This window comes from Oncorhynchus mykiss, chromosome 3 (assembly GCF_013265735.2).
Source record: "Oncorhynchus mykiss isolate Arlee chromosome 3, USDA_OmykA_1.1, whole genome shotgun sequence".
NCBI lineage: Eukaryota > Metazoa > Chordata > Actinopteri > Salmoniformes > Salmonidae > Oncorhynchus > Oncorhynchus mykiss.
In genome coordinates this window covers 35,256,478-35,272,562 of record NC_048567.1, presented here as the reverse complement: position 1 = coordinate 35,272,562, position 16,085 = coordinate 35,256,478, and the positions used below count along the sequence as shown (strand labels likewise).

Below are 16,085 nucleotides of genomic sequence, written 5' to 3'. Positions count from 1 at the left end.
AAATAATTAGCGTAGCCGGCGCTACACAAAACGCAGAAATAAAATATAAAACATTCATTACCTTTGACGAGCTTCTTTGTTGGCGCTTCTATATGTCCCATAAACATCACAATTGGGTATTTTTTCCGATTAAATCCGTCCATGTATACCTAAAATGTCCATTTATATAGCCTGATCCATGGAAAAGCACCATTCCAAAACGCAACGTCATTTTTTTAAATTAAAAAAGTTGCCTATAAACTTTGACAAAACACTTCAAACTGCTTTTGTAACCCAACTTTAGGTATTTGTAAACGTTAATAATCGATCAAATTGTTCACGGGGCGATCTGTATTCAATAGCAGCTACTCTTGAAATCATCGTCCATTGTCTCTCCCCCATAAGCCTCTTCCTGTATACTGGATGAGAGGAAGGGTCTATTTCTCATTCCACCAAGGATTAAATCCCATGAAATTGACAGTACTGGCGACATCGTGTGGAAGCTGTAGGAACTGTCAACTGATCGCCATCTATTTTTTCTTGCCATAGACAATTCAGAGACTGGCGGATGAATACTTTTTTTTTTTGTGACCAGGTTTTTCTTGGGATTTCGCTTGCTGTTCATGTTCTGTTATAGTCACATACATGATTTAACCAGTTTTAGAAACTTCAGAGTGTTTTCTATCCACACATACTAAATCATATGCATATACTATATTCCTGGCATGAGTAGCAGGACGTTGAAATGTTGCGCGATTTTTAACAAAATGTTGAAAAAATGCAGGGGAGCCTTAAGAGGTTTTAATGTATAATAGTTGTATTTTAATCAACATTTATTATGAGTATTTCTGTGAATACATGTTGCTCTCTGCAATATCACTGCATGTTTTGGAACTACTGAACGTAACACGCCAATGTAAAATAAGATTCTGGGATATAAATATGAACTTTACCAAACAAAACATACATGTATTGTGTAACATAAAGTCCTATGAGTGTCATCTGATGAAGATCATCAAAGGTTAGTGATTCATTTTCTCTCTATTTGTGCTTTTTGTGACTCCTCTCTTTGGCTGGAAAAAATGGCTGGGTTTTTCTGTGAGTTGGTGGTGACCTAACATAATCGTTTGTGGAGCTTTCGCTGTAAAGCACTTTTGAAATCAGACACTGTGGCTGGATTAACGAGAATTGTATCTTTAAAATGGTGCCTAATACTTGTGTGTTTGATAAATTTGATATGAGATCTCTCTTCATTTGTATTTGCAATTTCATTCGCTGTTGGCGAGGGGTTCCGCTAGCGGAACGGGGTTCTAGACAGGATATAGTTAAAGTGACTATGCATAAATAATAAACAGAGTAGCAGCAGCGTAAAAGCGCTCTGGTACCGCTTCCGTGCAGTAGCAGGGAGAACAGTCTATGAGTAGGGTGGCTGGAGACTTTGACCATTTTTAGGAACGTCCTCTGACACTGCCTGGTATACAGGTCCTGGATGGCAGAAAGCTTGGCCCCAGTGATGTACTGGGCCGTACGCACTACCCTCTGTAATGCCTTGCGGTCGGAGGCCGAGCAGTTGCCATACCAGGCAGTGATGCTCTTGATGGCGCAGATGTAGAACTTTATGAGGATCTGAGGACCCATGCCAAATCTTTTCAGCCTTCTGAGGGGAATAGGCTTTGTTGTGCCCTCTTCATGACTGTCTTGGTGTTGGTGTCTGTCTTGGTGTTTTTGGACCATGGTAGTTTGTTGGTGATGGGGACACCAAGGAACTTGAAGCTCTCAACCTGCTCCACTACAGCCCCGTCAATAAGAATAGGGGCGTGCTCGGTCCTCCTTTTCCTGTAGTCCACAATCATGTCCTTTGTCTTGATCACATTGAGGGAGAGGTTGCTGTCCTGGCACCACACAACCAGGTCTCCTACCTCCTCCCTAGAGTCTGTCTCATTGTTGTCGGTGATCAGGCTGTTGTGTCATTAGCTAACTTAATGATGGTGTTGGAGTCGTGCCTGGCCATGCAGTCATGAGTGAACAGCGAGTACAGGAGGGGACTGAGCACCCGCCCATGGGGGGCCCCCGTGTTGAGGATTGGCGTGGCGGATGTGTTGTTACCTACCCTTACCACCTGGGGGCAGCCCATCAGAAGTCCAGGATCCAGTTGCAGAGGGAAGTGTTTAGTCCCAGGGTCCTTAGCTACATGATGAGCTTTGAGGGCACTATGGTATTGAATGCTGAGCTCTATGTAGTCAATGAATAGCATTCTCACGTACGCCGAGCATAGCTGACCAACTGGCAAGTGTCTTCACTGACATTTTCAAACTGTCCCTGACCGAGTCTGTAATACCGATATGTTTCAAGCAGACCACCACAGTCCCTGTGCCCAAGAACACTAAGGTAACCTGCCTAAAGGACTACTGACCCGTAGGGCTCACGTCTGTAGCCATGAAGTGCTTTGAAAGGCTGGTCATGGCTCACATCAACACCATTATCCCTGAAACCCTAGACCCACTCCAATTTGCATACCGCCCCAACATATCCACAGATGACGCAATCTCTATTGCACACTCGTTAACAAACGAAGAATGTTTGTGTTTGGTGAGTCCAGATCAGAGGCAGTAGGGATGAGCAGGCATGTTCTTTTGATAAGCATTAAAAATGTAAAAAGTACTTTTGGGTGTCAAGGAAAATGTATAGACTAAAAAATACATTATTTTCTTTAGGAATGTAGTGTAGTAAAAGTTGTCAAAAATATAAATAGTAAAGTACAGATACCCCCCAAAAAACATTTTAAGTACTTTAAAGTATTTTTACTTAAAATACTGTGAAGATTATGGAATTTTGGGTAACGATTAATTATCATGGCAATGGTGATTGTCATAATAGATATTTTTGTAAAAAAAAAAAAAACGTTTGCTTATAATGCATCTCATGAAAATAGCTACAACAAACCTCATAAATACAACTCCGCTTTGGTGACACCGCTGTCTCAAAAACAAATGTTTAAAAAAACCAAATGAAGCTTCTCCTCCCAATGGTGCAGTTCTACTCGTGAAATTATGACCAACTTTACCCACTTAATGTAAAAATATATATATATTAAAACAACTATATCTACTTGAAGTTGCAACCCCCTTCTCCTAAAATCTATTAAGGCAAGGAAAGTCAGTTAAGAACACATTTTTATTTTCAATGACGGCCTAGGCTTAACTGCCTGTTCAGGAGCAGGAGCAGGAGCAGAACGACAGATTTGTACCTTGTCAGCTCGGGGGTTTGAACTTGCAACCTTCCGGTTACTCGTCCAATGCTTTAACCACTAGGCTACCCTGCCGCCCCAATATGCAGAAAAAAAATAATGTTTATTGTCCATATTTGTTTATTACACAATAATTGTACTAGCCCTAATCCTACTTATACTTTTTAGTCCATTTTGGCACTGGAATAAATGCTTGACCAATATCGATGCCACGTAGGCCGTTTTCAACCAGATTATTTTTACGTCCAATTGCTCTTAAATGATACGGAATCCCTATCTAACACTTCTATCCCTCACCTCCTCTGCTCTGTCGGCTAACTGGCATAATCTGTGCCAATTTTTCTGTGTCATCCCTCATTTTATGATTTCATCTCATTTTAATGCCGAAGATTCTCGATATGAAGCGGCACAGTTTGTCAAAATGACTGCCTCGTGAGAATGTGCTCTTATTATTAGAGCAGAGCCACTGTCTTCAACACCAGCAGCAACATCAGTTATTGCTGGCAGGACATGCTAGAACATCCACACAGACATTCCTAAGCATTTTGCTTTATAAACTCAGCAAAAAAAGAAATGTCCTCTCACTGTCAACTGAGTTTATTTTCAGCAAACTTAACATGAGTAAATATTTGTATGAGCATAACAATACTCAACAACTGAGACTTAAACTGAACAAGTTCCACAGACATGTGACTAACAGAAAGTGAATAATGTGTTCCTGAAAAAAGGGGGGTCAAAATCAAAAGTAACAGTCAGTATCTGGTGTGGTCACCAGCTGCATTAAGTACTGCAGTGCATCTCCTCCGCATGGACTGTACCAGATTTGCCAGCTCTTGCTGTGAGATATTATCCAACTCGTCCTCCAAGGCACCTGCAAGTTCCCAGACATTTCTGTGGGGAATGGCCCTAGCCCTCACCCTCCGATCCAACAGGTCCCAGACGTGCTCAATGGGATTGAGATCCAGGCTCTTCGCTGGCCATGGCAGAACACTGACATTCCTGTCTTGCAGGAAATCACACAGAACGAGCAGTATGGCTGGTGGCATTGTCATGCTAGAGGGTGATGTCAGGATGAGCCTACGGGAAGGGTACCACATGAGGGAGGAGGATGTCTTCCCTGTAACGCACAGCGTTGAGATTGCCTGCAATGACAACAAGCTCAGTCCGATGATGCTGTGACACACCGCCCTAGACCATGATGGATCCTCCACCTCCAAACAATCCCTCTTCAGAGTACAGGCCTCGGTGTAACGCTCATTCCTTCAATGATAAACTCGAATCCGACCATCACCCCTGGTGAGACAAAACCGCAACTCGTCAGTGAAGAGCACTTTTTGCCAGTCCTGTCTGGTCCAGCGAGGTTGGGTTTGTGCCCATAGGCGACGTTGCTGCCGGTGATGTAAGGCAGGTCCTCACCAGCCAACCGTTCTACAAGCCCTCAGTCCAGCCTCTCTCAGCCTATTGCGGACAGTCTGAGAACTGATGGAGGGATTGTGCGTTCCTGGTGTAACTCAGGCAGTTGTTGTTGCCATCCTGTACCTGTCCCACAGGTGTGATGTTCGGATGTACCGATCCTGTGCAGGTGATGTTACACGTGGTCTGCCACTGTGAGGACGATCAGCTGTCCATCCTGTCTCCCTGTAGCGCTGTCTTAGGCGTCTCACAGTAGGGACATTGCAACGTATTGTCCTAGCCACATCTGCAATCCTCATGCCTCCTTGCAGCATGCCTAAGGCAAGTTCACACAGATGAGCAGGGACCCTGGGCATTTTTCTTGTTGTGTTTTTCAGAGTCAGTAGACAGGCCTCTTTAGTGTCCTAGGTTTTCCTAACTGTGACCTTAATTGCCTACCGTCTGTAAGCTGTTCCACAGGTGCACGTTCATGAATTGTTTATGGTTCATTGAACAAGCATGGGAAACAGTGTTGAAACCCTTTACAATGAAGATCTGTGAAGTCATTTGGATTTTTACGAATTATCTTTGAAGGACAGGGTCCTGAAAAAGGGACGTTTCTTTTTTTGTTGAGTTTAGATGAGAGCAACCCCTTGACGCCAGTTAAACGCATGCTATGTATCCATTCATGTTTCTCTTGGGAGGAGCTTGATTGAGTGGATTATGAAATATGCACTGAATATCATACACTACATGTTTAGCTTAGATACCGGCCTCTGAGAGTCAGCTGGGTCTGTAGTCATATTGGGTTAATTTTTCGAGACGTTAATTTGGTTTAAGACTATTACAAAGAGACCAGTGAGTGCGAATGAATAATAGAGGTAAAAGTATAAGAGAGGTGGTTGCACATCATTACAAAATAAAAAACCAACAATGTTGTTTTTGGACCCACAGAGGGGAAACACTTCCACCACGAGCCAGACCAACCAACATCTGGAGGGAGAGAGAGAGAGAAAAGCAAGAGAGAAGAGAAATCAATTTGTCCTGGACAGATCAGATAACTTCCCTCTTAATCTAAGCAGCACTATTTGTGTGGTCCTGGGTGGAATTGTGGATAGCCAATGAAAAGACAGAGAGGGAGTGGTTTGTCTCAGAGCAGGTTACCAGTATGGTGCTATAACCCCCTAGGTGTCCCCCAGACCATCCTCCTCCCGTCCTCCCCAGCCTTGTGTGATTAAGCAGTGTACTTATGTGAGGAGTGCTGTGCTCTGCAGTCCTGTCTCTGCTCCCCTTCCCACTGATATATTAATGTGGCAAGGCTACGTGGATGGGTGCCAGACCCCGACTGGGTTACTCATCTTACAGGCAGCGGAAAATCTAACTTATCCATGTGTGTTTTTTATTAATTTCAGCTTGACACCAAGTGCTGTGATTTGTATGCCCCGTCAAGGCAGGCACGCTCTTCGGCAAGGGCCCCATTCATCTTCCTCTCTGACTCTCAGCTTATTCTATATAGCCTGAGTAGCCAGGCTACCCAGAGAATGCAAAGTGTTGTTGGTTTTCCAATTGTTTCTTTTGAACAGAACCATTATTGTTTTGGTTTCGTTCCACTGTTCCAACCAGCAAAATAAAGTTCTGAGACGGTTTGAACCTCAAAAAAGTACTGGTTTATATCGTTCCTTTCTGTTTCTTTTTAAAAACTCTGAAATCGACATTTAGCTCGACATTAAATTACTTCACCAATCCGTGAGGCTAGAACAGCTTGCTATGGAGCAGGTAAGCAATTTAATCTGTATAGGAAAGTCGTTAAGAGCAAATTGTATTTTGCAGTAACAGCATGGTTTAATCATAATGAAATATAAGCACATACACTGTGCTGCCAGTCATGGTGTAGGGTGTGAGATGCAACTGAAATTTTGCGGCTGAGAAGAGAGCAAGAGAGGATGGAGGAAGCTTGCCTTGAAGCGCTGGGCATTTTGTTATGACATGCATTTTCTGAATTAGGCCCACAGAATTATACCTACGTTGGAATGGCTTCTATGGAGGAACTTTGAATGTCTTTGAACTTCCCAGCTGGTTTAAAGTTGGACCAGAGCAAACATTAGCTTGATAGCTAACAAGCTTGTGTGTGCAGAGCAGCACTAGAATGAAAAACAGGTCTTACCTTTTTGTTGTTAATAAATCCAACGTGAAACTTTTTTTCATCCTTAACTAGCATTGAAAAAGTTAAATCCATTCTTTTAATAAACATATCTCCCTAATTTCTGAATCATGCTTGTAACATTGTCAGTAGGCTACAGTAACATGCTTCAGAAGGGAGGGGCAGGTAGCCCACACACACACAGGCAAAGATTTCCAGCTGCCTGGCAGACGTTGGAATAATTTGAGAAAGAGTGAGGGCTTTGCATAGGCGCTTTGTTGCAATTTTGGGGAACTGAAAATAATGCCTGCAACGTAAAAGAACATTATTAACTGGCTCCCAAGCTTTTAAACAAGAGTAGGCCGTCATTGTAAATAAGAATTTGTTCTTAACTGACTTGCCTATTTAAATAAAAGTTAAATAAATGTAATAAATAAAATAAAATAACGATTCTGTTGCAGAACTGTATACTTTAGTTTACGATTCGGGTTCTGTTTGTCAAATAATTTAGTTATTTTCCGGTTTTCTGTTCCGTTCCCAGAACCAGGTCCAACCCTTGCTTTAAAAGTCAAGGCCGAATCAACATAACATCGCCTCATCTGTGCAACCAGCAGACACACATGGAGAAGTGTGGGGGGAGTCCAATCACTCGTATGATGATCCACAGACTGTACTACTGTACCACTGTAATTGGCTAATTGGAAGAAAATCATGCTGATGTTGGGCGCTGCAACACCCCAGTTCACCAACTAAATAATAAATAGCGTGTAAATCTCTGTTGACACAATCAGATGTTCCTAGTGAAGCGTCACAGTTCCATTTGACCTCTTTTAATTATCTGCATGTCATTTAATAATTTTCTAATTTCAAGCCATTCCACTTAATGATTTGCCTCATAACAATTCATATTTGCAAACATGGTTTTGTTGCATGTGTGTTGTGTATGACACACAATTGTGTTGTATCCATCTTAATGTTGAAAAGTTATTTTCATGGCACATACAGTGATTAATATTATGGTGTTTCCATTCAGAAAAAAAGGAGAAAAAATATGGTGCCGTACAATGTGACGGTCGGGAGCAGTCTACAGGATTGGAGGATTCTAAATTGTTTGCCTTCATTAGACAACTTTGTTCCAATATTTCTGTAAATCAGTGATATTTATTCCCATAGTAATTCATTACGGATCCATAACTAAATCAAAATCTGCATTTTGAAAGAGTATTTTTTATCAATGAAATGTGGTTATTTGTTTATTAGGCTACTGTGCAGTCTACAATACATACTGTAGTAAACATGTGAAAGTGCCTAATTCCTTACACAAGGGAGAGCAGGCCATGCCTGTACCACAGAATGCAGGAGACCAGTGTTATTTCATAGTTGTGATGTCTTCACTATTATTCTACAATGTAGAAAATAGTAAAAATAAAGAAAAATCGTGGAATGAGTAGGTGTGTCCAAACTTTTGACTGGTGCTTAAAAGTATCTCATTGAAACTATTATCCTGTGTCCTCAGATTAATGCAGATGAAGGGAATTAGAAATGCATAGTTTTTTTCTCTATATATGAATTACAAATCAATCATGTTTCTAGTAGAGGTCGACCAATTAATCGGAATGGCCGATTACTTATGGCCGATTTCAAGTTTTCATAACAATCTGAATTTTTGGACACCGATCATGGCCGATTACATTGCACTCCACGAGGAGACTGTGTGGCAGGCTGACTACCTGTTATGCAAGTGCAGCAAGGAGCCAAGGTAAGGTGCTAGCTAGCATTAAATGTATCTTAACATAATCACTAGTTAAACTAGTAATATCAACCACGTGTAGTTATCTAGCTTGTTCTACGTTGCATATAAATTAACAGGCAACGCATCGCTTATCATTGAATCGTTGCACCAATGTGTACCTAACCATAAACATCAACGTCTTTCTTAAAATCAATACACAAGTATATACTTTTAAACCTGCACATTTAGTTAATATTGCCTGATAAGATGGATTTCTTATAATTTAATTGTGTCAGTTCTCTTGCGTTCTGTGCAACAGAGTCAGGGTATACGCAGCAGTTTGGGCCGCCTGGCTCGTTGCAAACTAATTTGCCACCTGCTTTTCAACCACTCCATAAATATCTTGTTAACAAACTATAGTTTTGGCAAGTCGGTTAGGACATCTACTTTGTGCATGACACAAGTACATTTTTCAACAATTGTTTACAGAGAGATTATTTCACTGTATCACAATTTCAGTGGGTCAAAGGTTTACATAAACTAAGTTGACTGTGCCTTTAAACAGCTTGGAAACTTCCAGAAAATTATGTCATGGCTTTAGAAGCTGATAAATTATGTCAATTTGCCTGAGTCAATTGGAGGTGTACCTGTGGGTGTATTTTAAGGCCTAAATTCAAACTCAGTGCCACTTTGCTGGACATCATGGGAAAATCAAAAGAAATCAGCCAAGACATCAGAAAAACAACTGCAGACCTCCAAAAGTCTGGTTCATCCTTGGGAGCAGTTTCCAAACGCCTGAAAACGTACAAACAATAGTTTGCACGTATGAACACCATGGGACCACGCAGCCATCATACCGCTCAGGAAGGAGAAGTGTTCTGTCTCCTGGAGATGAACGTACTTTGGTGCGAAAAGTGCAAATCAATCCCAGAACTACAGCACAGGACCTTGTGAAGATGCTGGAGGAAACAGGTACAAAAGTATCTATATCCACAGTAAAATTAGTCCTATATCGACATAAACTGAAAGGCCACTCAGCATGGAAGAAGCCACTGCTCCAAAACCGCCATAAAAAAACAGACTACGGTTTGCAACTGCACATGAGGATAAAGATCATACCTTTTGGAGAATTGTCCTCTGGTCTGATGAAACAAAAATGTAACTGTTTGGCCATGATCAAATCAAATCAAATGTATTTATTATAGCCCTTCGTACATCAGCTGATATCTCAAAGTGCTGTACAGAAACCCAGCCTAAAACCCCAAACAGCAAGCAATGCAGGTGTAGAAGCACGGTGGCTAGGAAAAACTCCCTAGAAAGGCCAAAACCTAGGAAGAAACCTAGAGAGGAACCAGGCTATGAGGGGTGGCCAGTCCTCTTCTGGCTATGCCGGGTGGAGATTATAACAGAACATGGTCAATATGTTCATAAATGACCAGCATGGTCGAATAATAATAAGGCAGAACAGTTGAAACTGGAGCAGCAGCACAGTCAGGTGGACTGGGGACAGCAAGGAGTCATCATGTCAGGTATTCCTGGGGCATGGTCCTATGGCTCAGGTCCTCCGAGAGAGAAAAAGAAAGAGAGAATTAGAAAGAGCATATGTGGGATGGCCAGTCCTCTTCTGGCTGTGCCGGGTGGAGATTATAACAGAACATGGTCAAGATGTTCAAATGTTCATAAATGAACAGCATGGTCGAATAATAATTAATGAGGGAGAAAAATTATAGGGAGGAAAATTATAATTATAATTATAATATTATGTTTGGAGGAAAAAATGGGGAAGCCGAAGAACACCATCCCAAACGTGAAGCACGGGGGTGGCAGCATCATGTTGTGGGGGTGCTTTGCTGCAGGAGGGACTGGTGCACTTCACAACATAGATGGTACCATGAGGGTGGAAAATTATGTGGATATATTGAAGCAACATCTCAAGACATCAGTCAGGAAGTTAAAGCTTGGGGTTATTGTCCATTTGGAAGACCCATTTGCGACCAAGCATACACCTCCAAAGTTGTGGAAAAATGGCTTAAGGACAACAAAGTCAAGGTATTGGAGTGGCCATCACAAAGCCCTGACCTCAATCCCATAGAAAATGTGTGGGTAGAACTGAAAAAGTGTGTGCGAGCAAAGAGGCCTGCAAACCTGACTCAGTTACACCAGCTCTGTCAGGAGGAATGGGCTAAAATTCACCCAACTTATTCTGGGAAGCTTGTGGAAGGCTACCCAAAACATTTGACCCAAGTTAAACAATATAAAGGCAATGCTACCAAATACTAATTGAGTGCATGTAAACTTCTGACCCACTGGGAATGTGATGAAAGAAATAGAAGCTGAAATAAATAATTCCCTCTACTATTATTCTGACATTTCACAATCTTAAAATAAAGTGGTGATCCTAACTGACCTAAAACAGGGATTTTTACTAGGATTAAATGTTAGGAATAGTGAAAAACTAAGTTTAAATGTATTTGGCTAAGGTGTATGTAAACTTCCAACTTCAACTGTATTATTTAGTATACAATACCAGTCAAAAGTTAGGTCACACCTACTCATTCAAAGGTTTTACTTTATATTTACTATTTTCTACATTGTAGAATAATATGGAATAATGTAGTAACCCAAAAAGGGATAAACAAATCAATATACACTGCTCAAAAAAATATCTGAACGAATGAAATATTCTTATTAAATACTTTTTTTCTTTACATAGCTGAATGTGCTGACAACAAAATCACTTATCAATTATCAATGGACATCAAATTTATCAGCCCATAGAGGTCTGGATTTGGAGTCACACTCAAAATTACAGTGGAAAACCACACTACAGGCTGATCCAACATTGATGTAATGTCCTTAAAACAAGTCAAAATGAGGCTCAGTAGTGTGTGTGGCCTCCACGTGCCTGTATGACCTACCTACAACGCCTGGGCATGCTCCTGATGAGGTGGAGGATGGTCTCCTGAGGGATCTCCTCCCAGACCTGGACTAAAGCATCCGCCAACTCCTGGACAGTCTGTGGCGCAATGTGGCGTTGGTGGATGGAGCAAGACATGATATCCCAGATGTGCTCAATTGGATTCAGGTCTGGGGAAAGGGCGGGCTTTCCTCTTGCAGGAACTGCTGACACACTCCAGCCACATGAGGTCTAGCATTGTCTTGCATTAGGAGGAACCCAGGGCCAACGGCACCAGCATATGGTCTCACAAGGGGTCTGAGGATCTCATCTCGGTACCTAATGGCAGTCAGGCTACCTCTGGCGAGGACATGGAGGGCTTTACGGCCCCCCAAAGAAATGCCACCCCACACCATGACTGACCCACCGCCAAACCGGTCATGCTGGAGGATGTTGCAGGCAGCAGAACGTTCTCCACGGCGTCTCCAGACTCTGTCATGTCTGTCACGTGCTCAGTGTGAACCTGCTTTCATCTGTGAAGAGCACAGGGCGCCAGTGGCGAATTTGCCAATCTTGGTGTTCTCTGGCAAATACCAAACGTCCTGCACGGTGTTGGGCTGGAAGCACAACCCCCACCTGTGGACGTTGTGCCCTCATACCACCCTCATGGAGCCTGTTTCTGACTGTTTGGCAGACACATGCACATTTGTGGCCTGCTGAAGGTCATTTTGCAGGGCTCTGGCAGTGCTCCTCCTGCTCCTCCTTGCACAAAGGCGGAGGTAGCGGTCCTGCTGCTGGGTTGTTGCCCTCCTACGGCCTCCTCCACATCTCCTGATGCTCTGGACACTACGCTGTCTGTGGTCCCCACCTGCAGAACCACTCCTTTATTGGGGGGTGTCTTGCTAATTGCCTATAATTTCCACCTGTTGTCTATACCATTTGCACAACAGCATGTGAAATGTATTGTCAATCAGTGTTGGTTTCTAAGTGGACAGTTTGATTTCACAGAAGTGTGATTGACTTGGAGTTACATTGTGTTGTTTAAGTGTTCCCTTTATTTTTTTGAGCAGTGTATATTATATTTTAGATTCTTCAAAGTAGCCACCATTTGCCTTGACGACAGCTTTGCACACTCTTGGCCTTCTCTCAACCAGCTTCACATGGAATGCTTTTCCAACAGCCTTGAAGGAGTTCCCACATATGCTGAGCACTTGTTGGCTGCTTTCTTCTCTCAACCAGCTTCATGAGGTAGTCACCTGGAATGCATTTCAATTAACAGGTGTCCTTTCTTAAAAGTTAATTTGTGGAATTTCTTTCCTTCTTAATGCATTTGAGCCAATCAGTGTTGTGACAAGGTAGTGGTGGTATACAGAAGATATCCCTATTTGGTAAAAGACCAAGTCCATATTATGGCAAGAACAGCTCAAATAAGCAATGAGAAACGACAGTCCATCATTACTTTAAGACATGAAGGTCAGTCAATGTGGAAAATTTCAAGAACTATGAACGTTTCTTCAAGTGCAGTTGCAAAAACCATAAAGCGCTATGATGAAACTGGCTCTCGTGGGGACTTTCACAAGAAAGAAAGACCTCTGCTGCAGAGGATAAATTCATTAGTTAACTGGACCTCAGATTGTAGCCCAATCTGGGGGCGGCAGGTAGCCTAGTGGTTAACATTTTTAAGAACTGACTTGTTGGAAACGTGGCATCTTATGACGGTGCCACATTGAAAGTCACTGAGCTCGTCAGTAAGGCCATCTACTGCCAATGTTTGACTATGGAGATTGCATGGCTGTGTGCTCAATTTTATACACGTCAGCAACGGTTGTGGCTGAAATAGCCAAATCCACTCATTTGAATGGGTGTCCACATACTTTTGTATATATATTGTAGGTGTTACTCCAGGTGGGAGAGGGTGTGGACTGTGGAGTGCAATACAGATTGAGTCATCTGTGGAGGCAGTATGCAAATTGGAATGGGTCCAGGGTGTTTGGGATGATGTGAGCCATTACTAGCCTTTCTGTCTATAGATGTGAGTGCTATGGGGCAATAGTCATTTAGACAGTTACATTGGCGTTCTTGGGCATAGGGCCTGCTTGAAACATGAAGGGATTACAGACTGGGTCAGGTTGAAAATGTCAGTGTAGCCACTTGCCAGCACATGTTCTCAATCAAAGCATGATTTTCCCTCAGTCTACATATTTCCATTAGATAAGAGGCTTTAAAACTCAACACAAAACATCGGTAAAGCTGTATCCACATTTACACGTTGGAATGCAATTTCATGTCCAGAAATGTTAATCTAGAATTAAAGTAGCAAACAATACCGACGCACTGTTTGAATAGCCTACTTCCAAGGGGGAAATACGGGCTATAAACGATTAGGCGAATTTACCAATAACATACCCTAGACTACCCTCCCTTTACATACCATAAAGCTATAACAAAAAGCGGGAATGTGAGGATGATTCTGATCTGGAATGCAGAGAGGCAAGTCTTTCTCACAAAACAAGCACTATCCTCAGATTCGTAGCAATCTAATAAAACACATTTTCATAACGAAGTTGTCTATTCTTATGAAGAGCCCATTATCTCTCCTCTTGACAATTATCTCAGTAAGCCCTCTTCATTATCCAATAAATCGAACCTTCCATCTCCTATGAATAAAGTTAACTGCGGGAAACATACTGCGACACCTTTCACACCCCTTTTCAGGCTCAACACAGCGATTTAGAGCTTGCCAAACTGGATGCATCGCTTCCCAAGTGCGCAGTGACTTGAAAACAGGAAGAAATGTCTCTTTACCTGTTGGTCCCTCTATGCCTTCGGCGTAGATTTGAACGGCCAGGAGCAGCAGAAAAGCGCAGGTGTTCATTGTGCTGTTTTAGTCCAGTTTGGGATAGCTGCAGAAATCATTTCAGTGACTCCTCGAGGACCGATCTGCAAGTTGTGGACTCCAGCCTATCGATTCCCGAATTCTTGCTGAAACGTGGGTGCGAGACAACGGCAGTAGTGCAAGCCGTACTAACTGACGTCAGGATAAACAGTACAAAACATTTTCTCTCTTCCCCCCAAGCACACTTTCTGTGTGATTGTGTGTGATTAAAAATATGCGACGGACGCCTCCAAGTGGCACCTTCTTGCAACTATTCTGGCGCTTGAAGATTTTTCTGAGGTTAGATTGAACTCGCTACATGTCTCTCTCCGTGTGTCTGTGTCTCGCCAAGCATTCACGTACATCCTCCTAGTCCCTTGCAACAAACAGCCTAGTCTCCATCAAAATGTAGTAGCTGATTGGTTCTGGGTGTTGAGGTTATCCACCTGATGATCTCCCAAAAGATGTCACACCAGATCCACTCTGACCAGTGGCTCAAAGTAGCCTCAACAATGGATTCACTGGTGGCTTTATGATCACAGGTGAGATGAGCAGATCTGCAACGGTGGACACAGTCTGTCAGTCTATCTGCAGAATGGAAAACAGATTAATTATCCTAACAGCTTCACAGGTTGAGTGGATAAGGCAATTTCTTTTAGCACACAACAAAAGACCAGGTGGCTGGCTGCTATGTCATAACTTGGGGAAGGGAAGGGACATAGATATCCAAATATTAATCCATCTATCAATATAAATGTACTCTGTATAGGTCAGTCCATATGACATTGTACTATGTAGGCTATGGGTATGTGTGACTTGTTCAGAGGTGCATATCTTTACTCCGTAAAGGATGCACCCAGATAAAAACATACCTTATTGAACAGTGGGGACTGTGAAGAGACACATGCACAGACAGACGCACATACACATGATTACATACACACAAGTACACATGGATTTTTTTGTTGTTGTAGATATATGGTAGTAGAGGGCACACAATGTGTTGTGAAATCTGTTGTAAAATGTAATGTAACGTTTTTAATTGTGTATATATGTCTGCCTTCATTTTGCTGGACCCCAGGAAGAGATGAGAAAATTCTTAAATTAGAGACTTTAAAAGATCAGTAACATTTGTTGCAGATACAGTGGGTAGAACAAGTACAGTGCCTTGCGAAAGTATTCGGCCCCCTTGAACTTTGCGACCTTTTGCCACATTTCAGGCTTCAAACATAAAGATATAAAACTGTTTTTTGTGAAGAATCAACAACAAGTGGGACACAATCATGAAGTGGAACGACATTTATTGGATATTTCAAACTTTTTTAACAAATCAAAATCTGAAAAATTGGGCGTGCAAAATTATTCAGCCCCTTTACTTTCAGTGCAGCAAACTCTCTCCAGAAGTTCAGTGAGGATCTCTGAATGATCCAATGTTGACCTAAATGACTTATGATGATAAATACAATCCACCTGTGTGTAATCAAGTCTCTGTATAAATGCACCTGCACTGTGATAGTCTCAGAGGTCCGTTAAAAGCGCAGAGAGCATCATGAAGAACAAGGAACACACCAGGCAGGTCCGAGATACTGTTGTGAAGATGTTTAAAGCCAGATTTGGATACAAAAAGATTTCCCAAGCTTTAAACATCCCAAGGAGCACTGTGCAAGCGATAATATTGAAATGGAAGGAGTATCAAACCACTTCAAATCTACCAAGACCTGGCCGTCCCTCTAAACTTTCAGCTCATACAAGGAGAAGACTGATCAGAGATGCAGCCAAGAGGCCCATGATCACTCTGGATGAACTGCAGAGATTTACAGCTGA

General features: G+C 42.2%; 1 protein-coding gene across 8 annotated transcripts in view; it reads right to left on the bottom strand.

Annotated features, from left to right (window-relative positions):
- ptprub (protein tyrosine phosphatase receptor type Ub) overlaps positions 1 to 14,468 on the bottom strand; it is a 353,002-nt gene extending 338,534 nt beyond the window's left edge. For all 8 annotated transcript variants that reach the window (XM_036973945.1, XM_036973950.1, XM_036973953.1 and 5 more), the window contains exon 1: positions 14,192 to 14,468. In XM_036973945.1, coding sequence (XP_036829840.1) covers positions 14,192 to 14,261 — 70 coding nt within the window. In that variant the 5' untranslated portion in view covers positions 14,262 to 14,468. The remainder of the gene's footprint in view (positions 1 to 14,191) is intronic.
- Between the last annotated feature and the right edge of the window lie 1,617 nt (positions 14,469 to 16,085).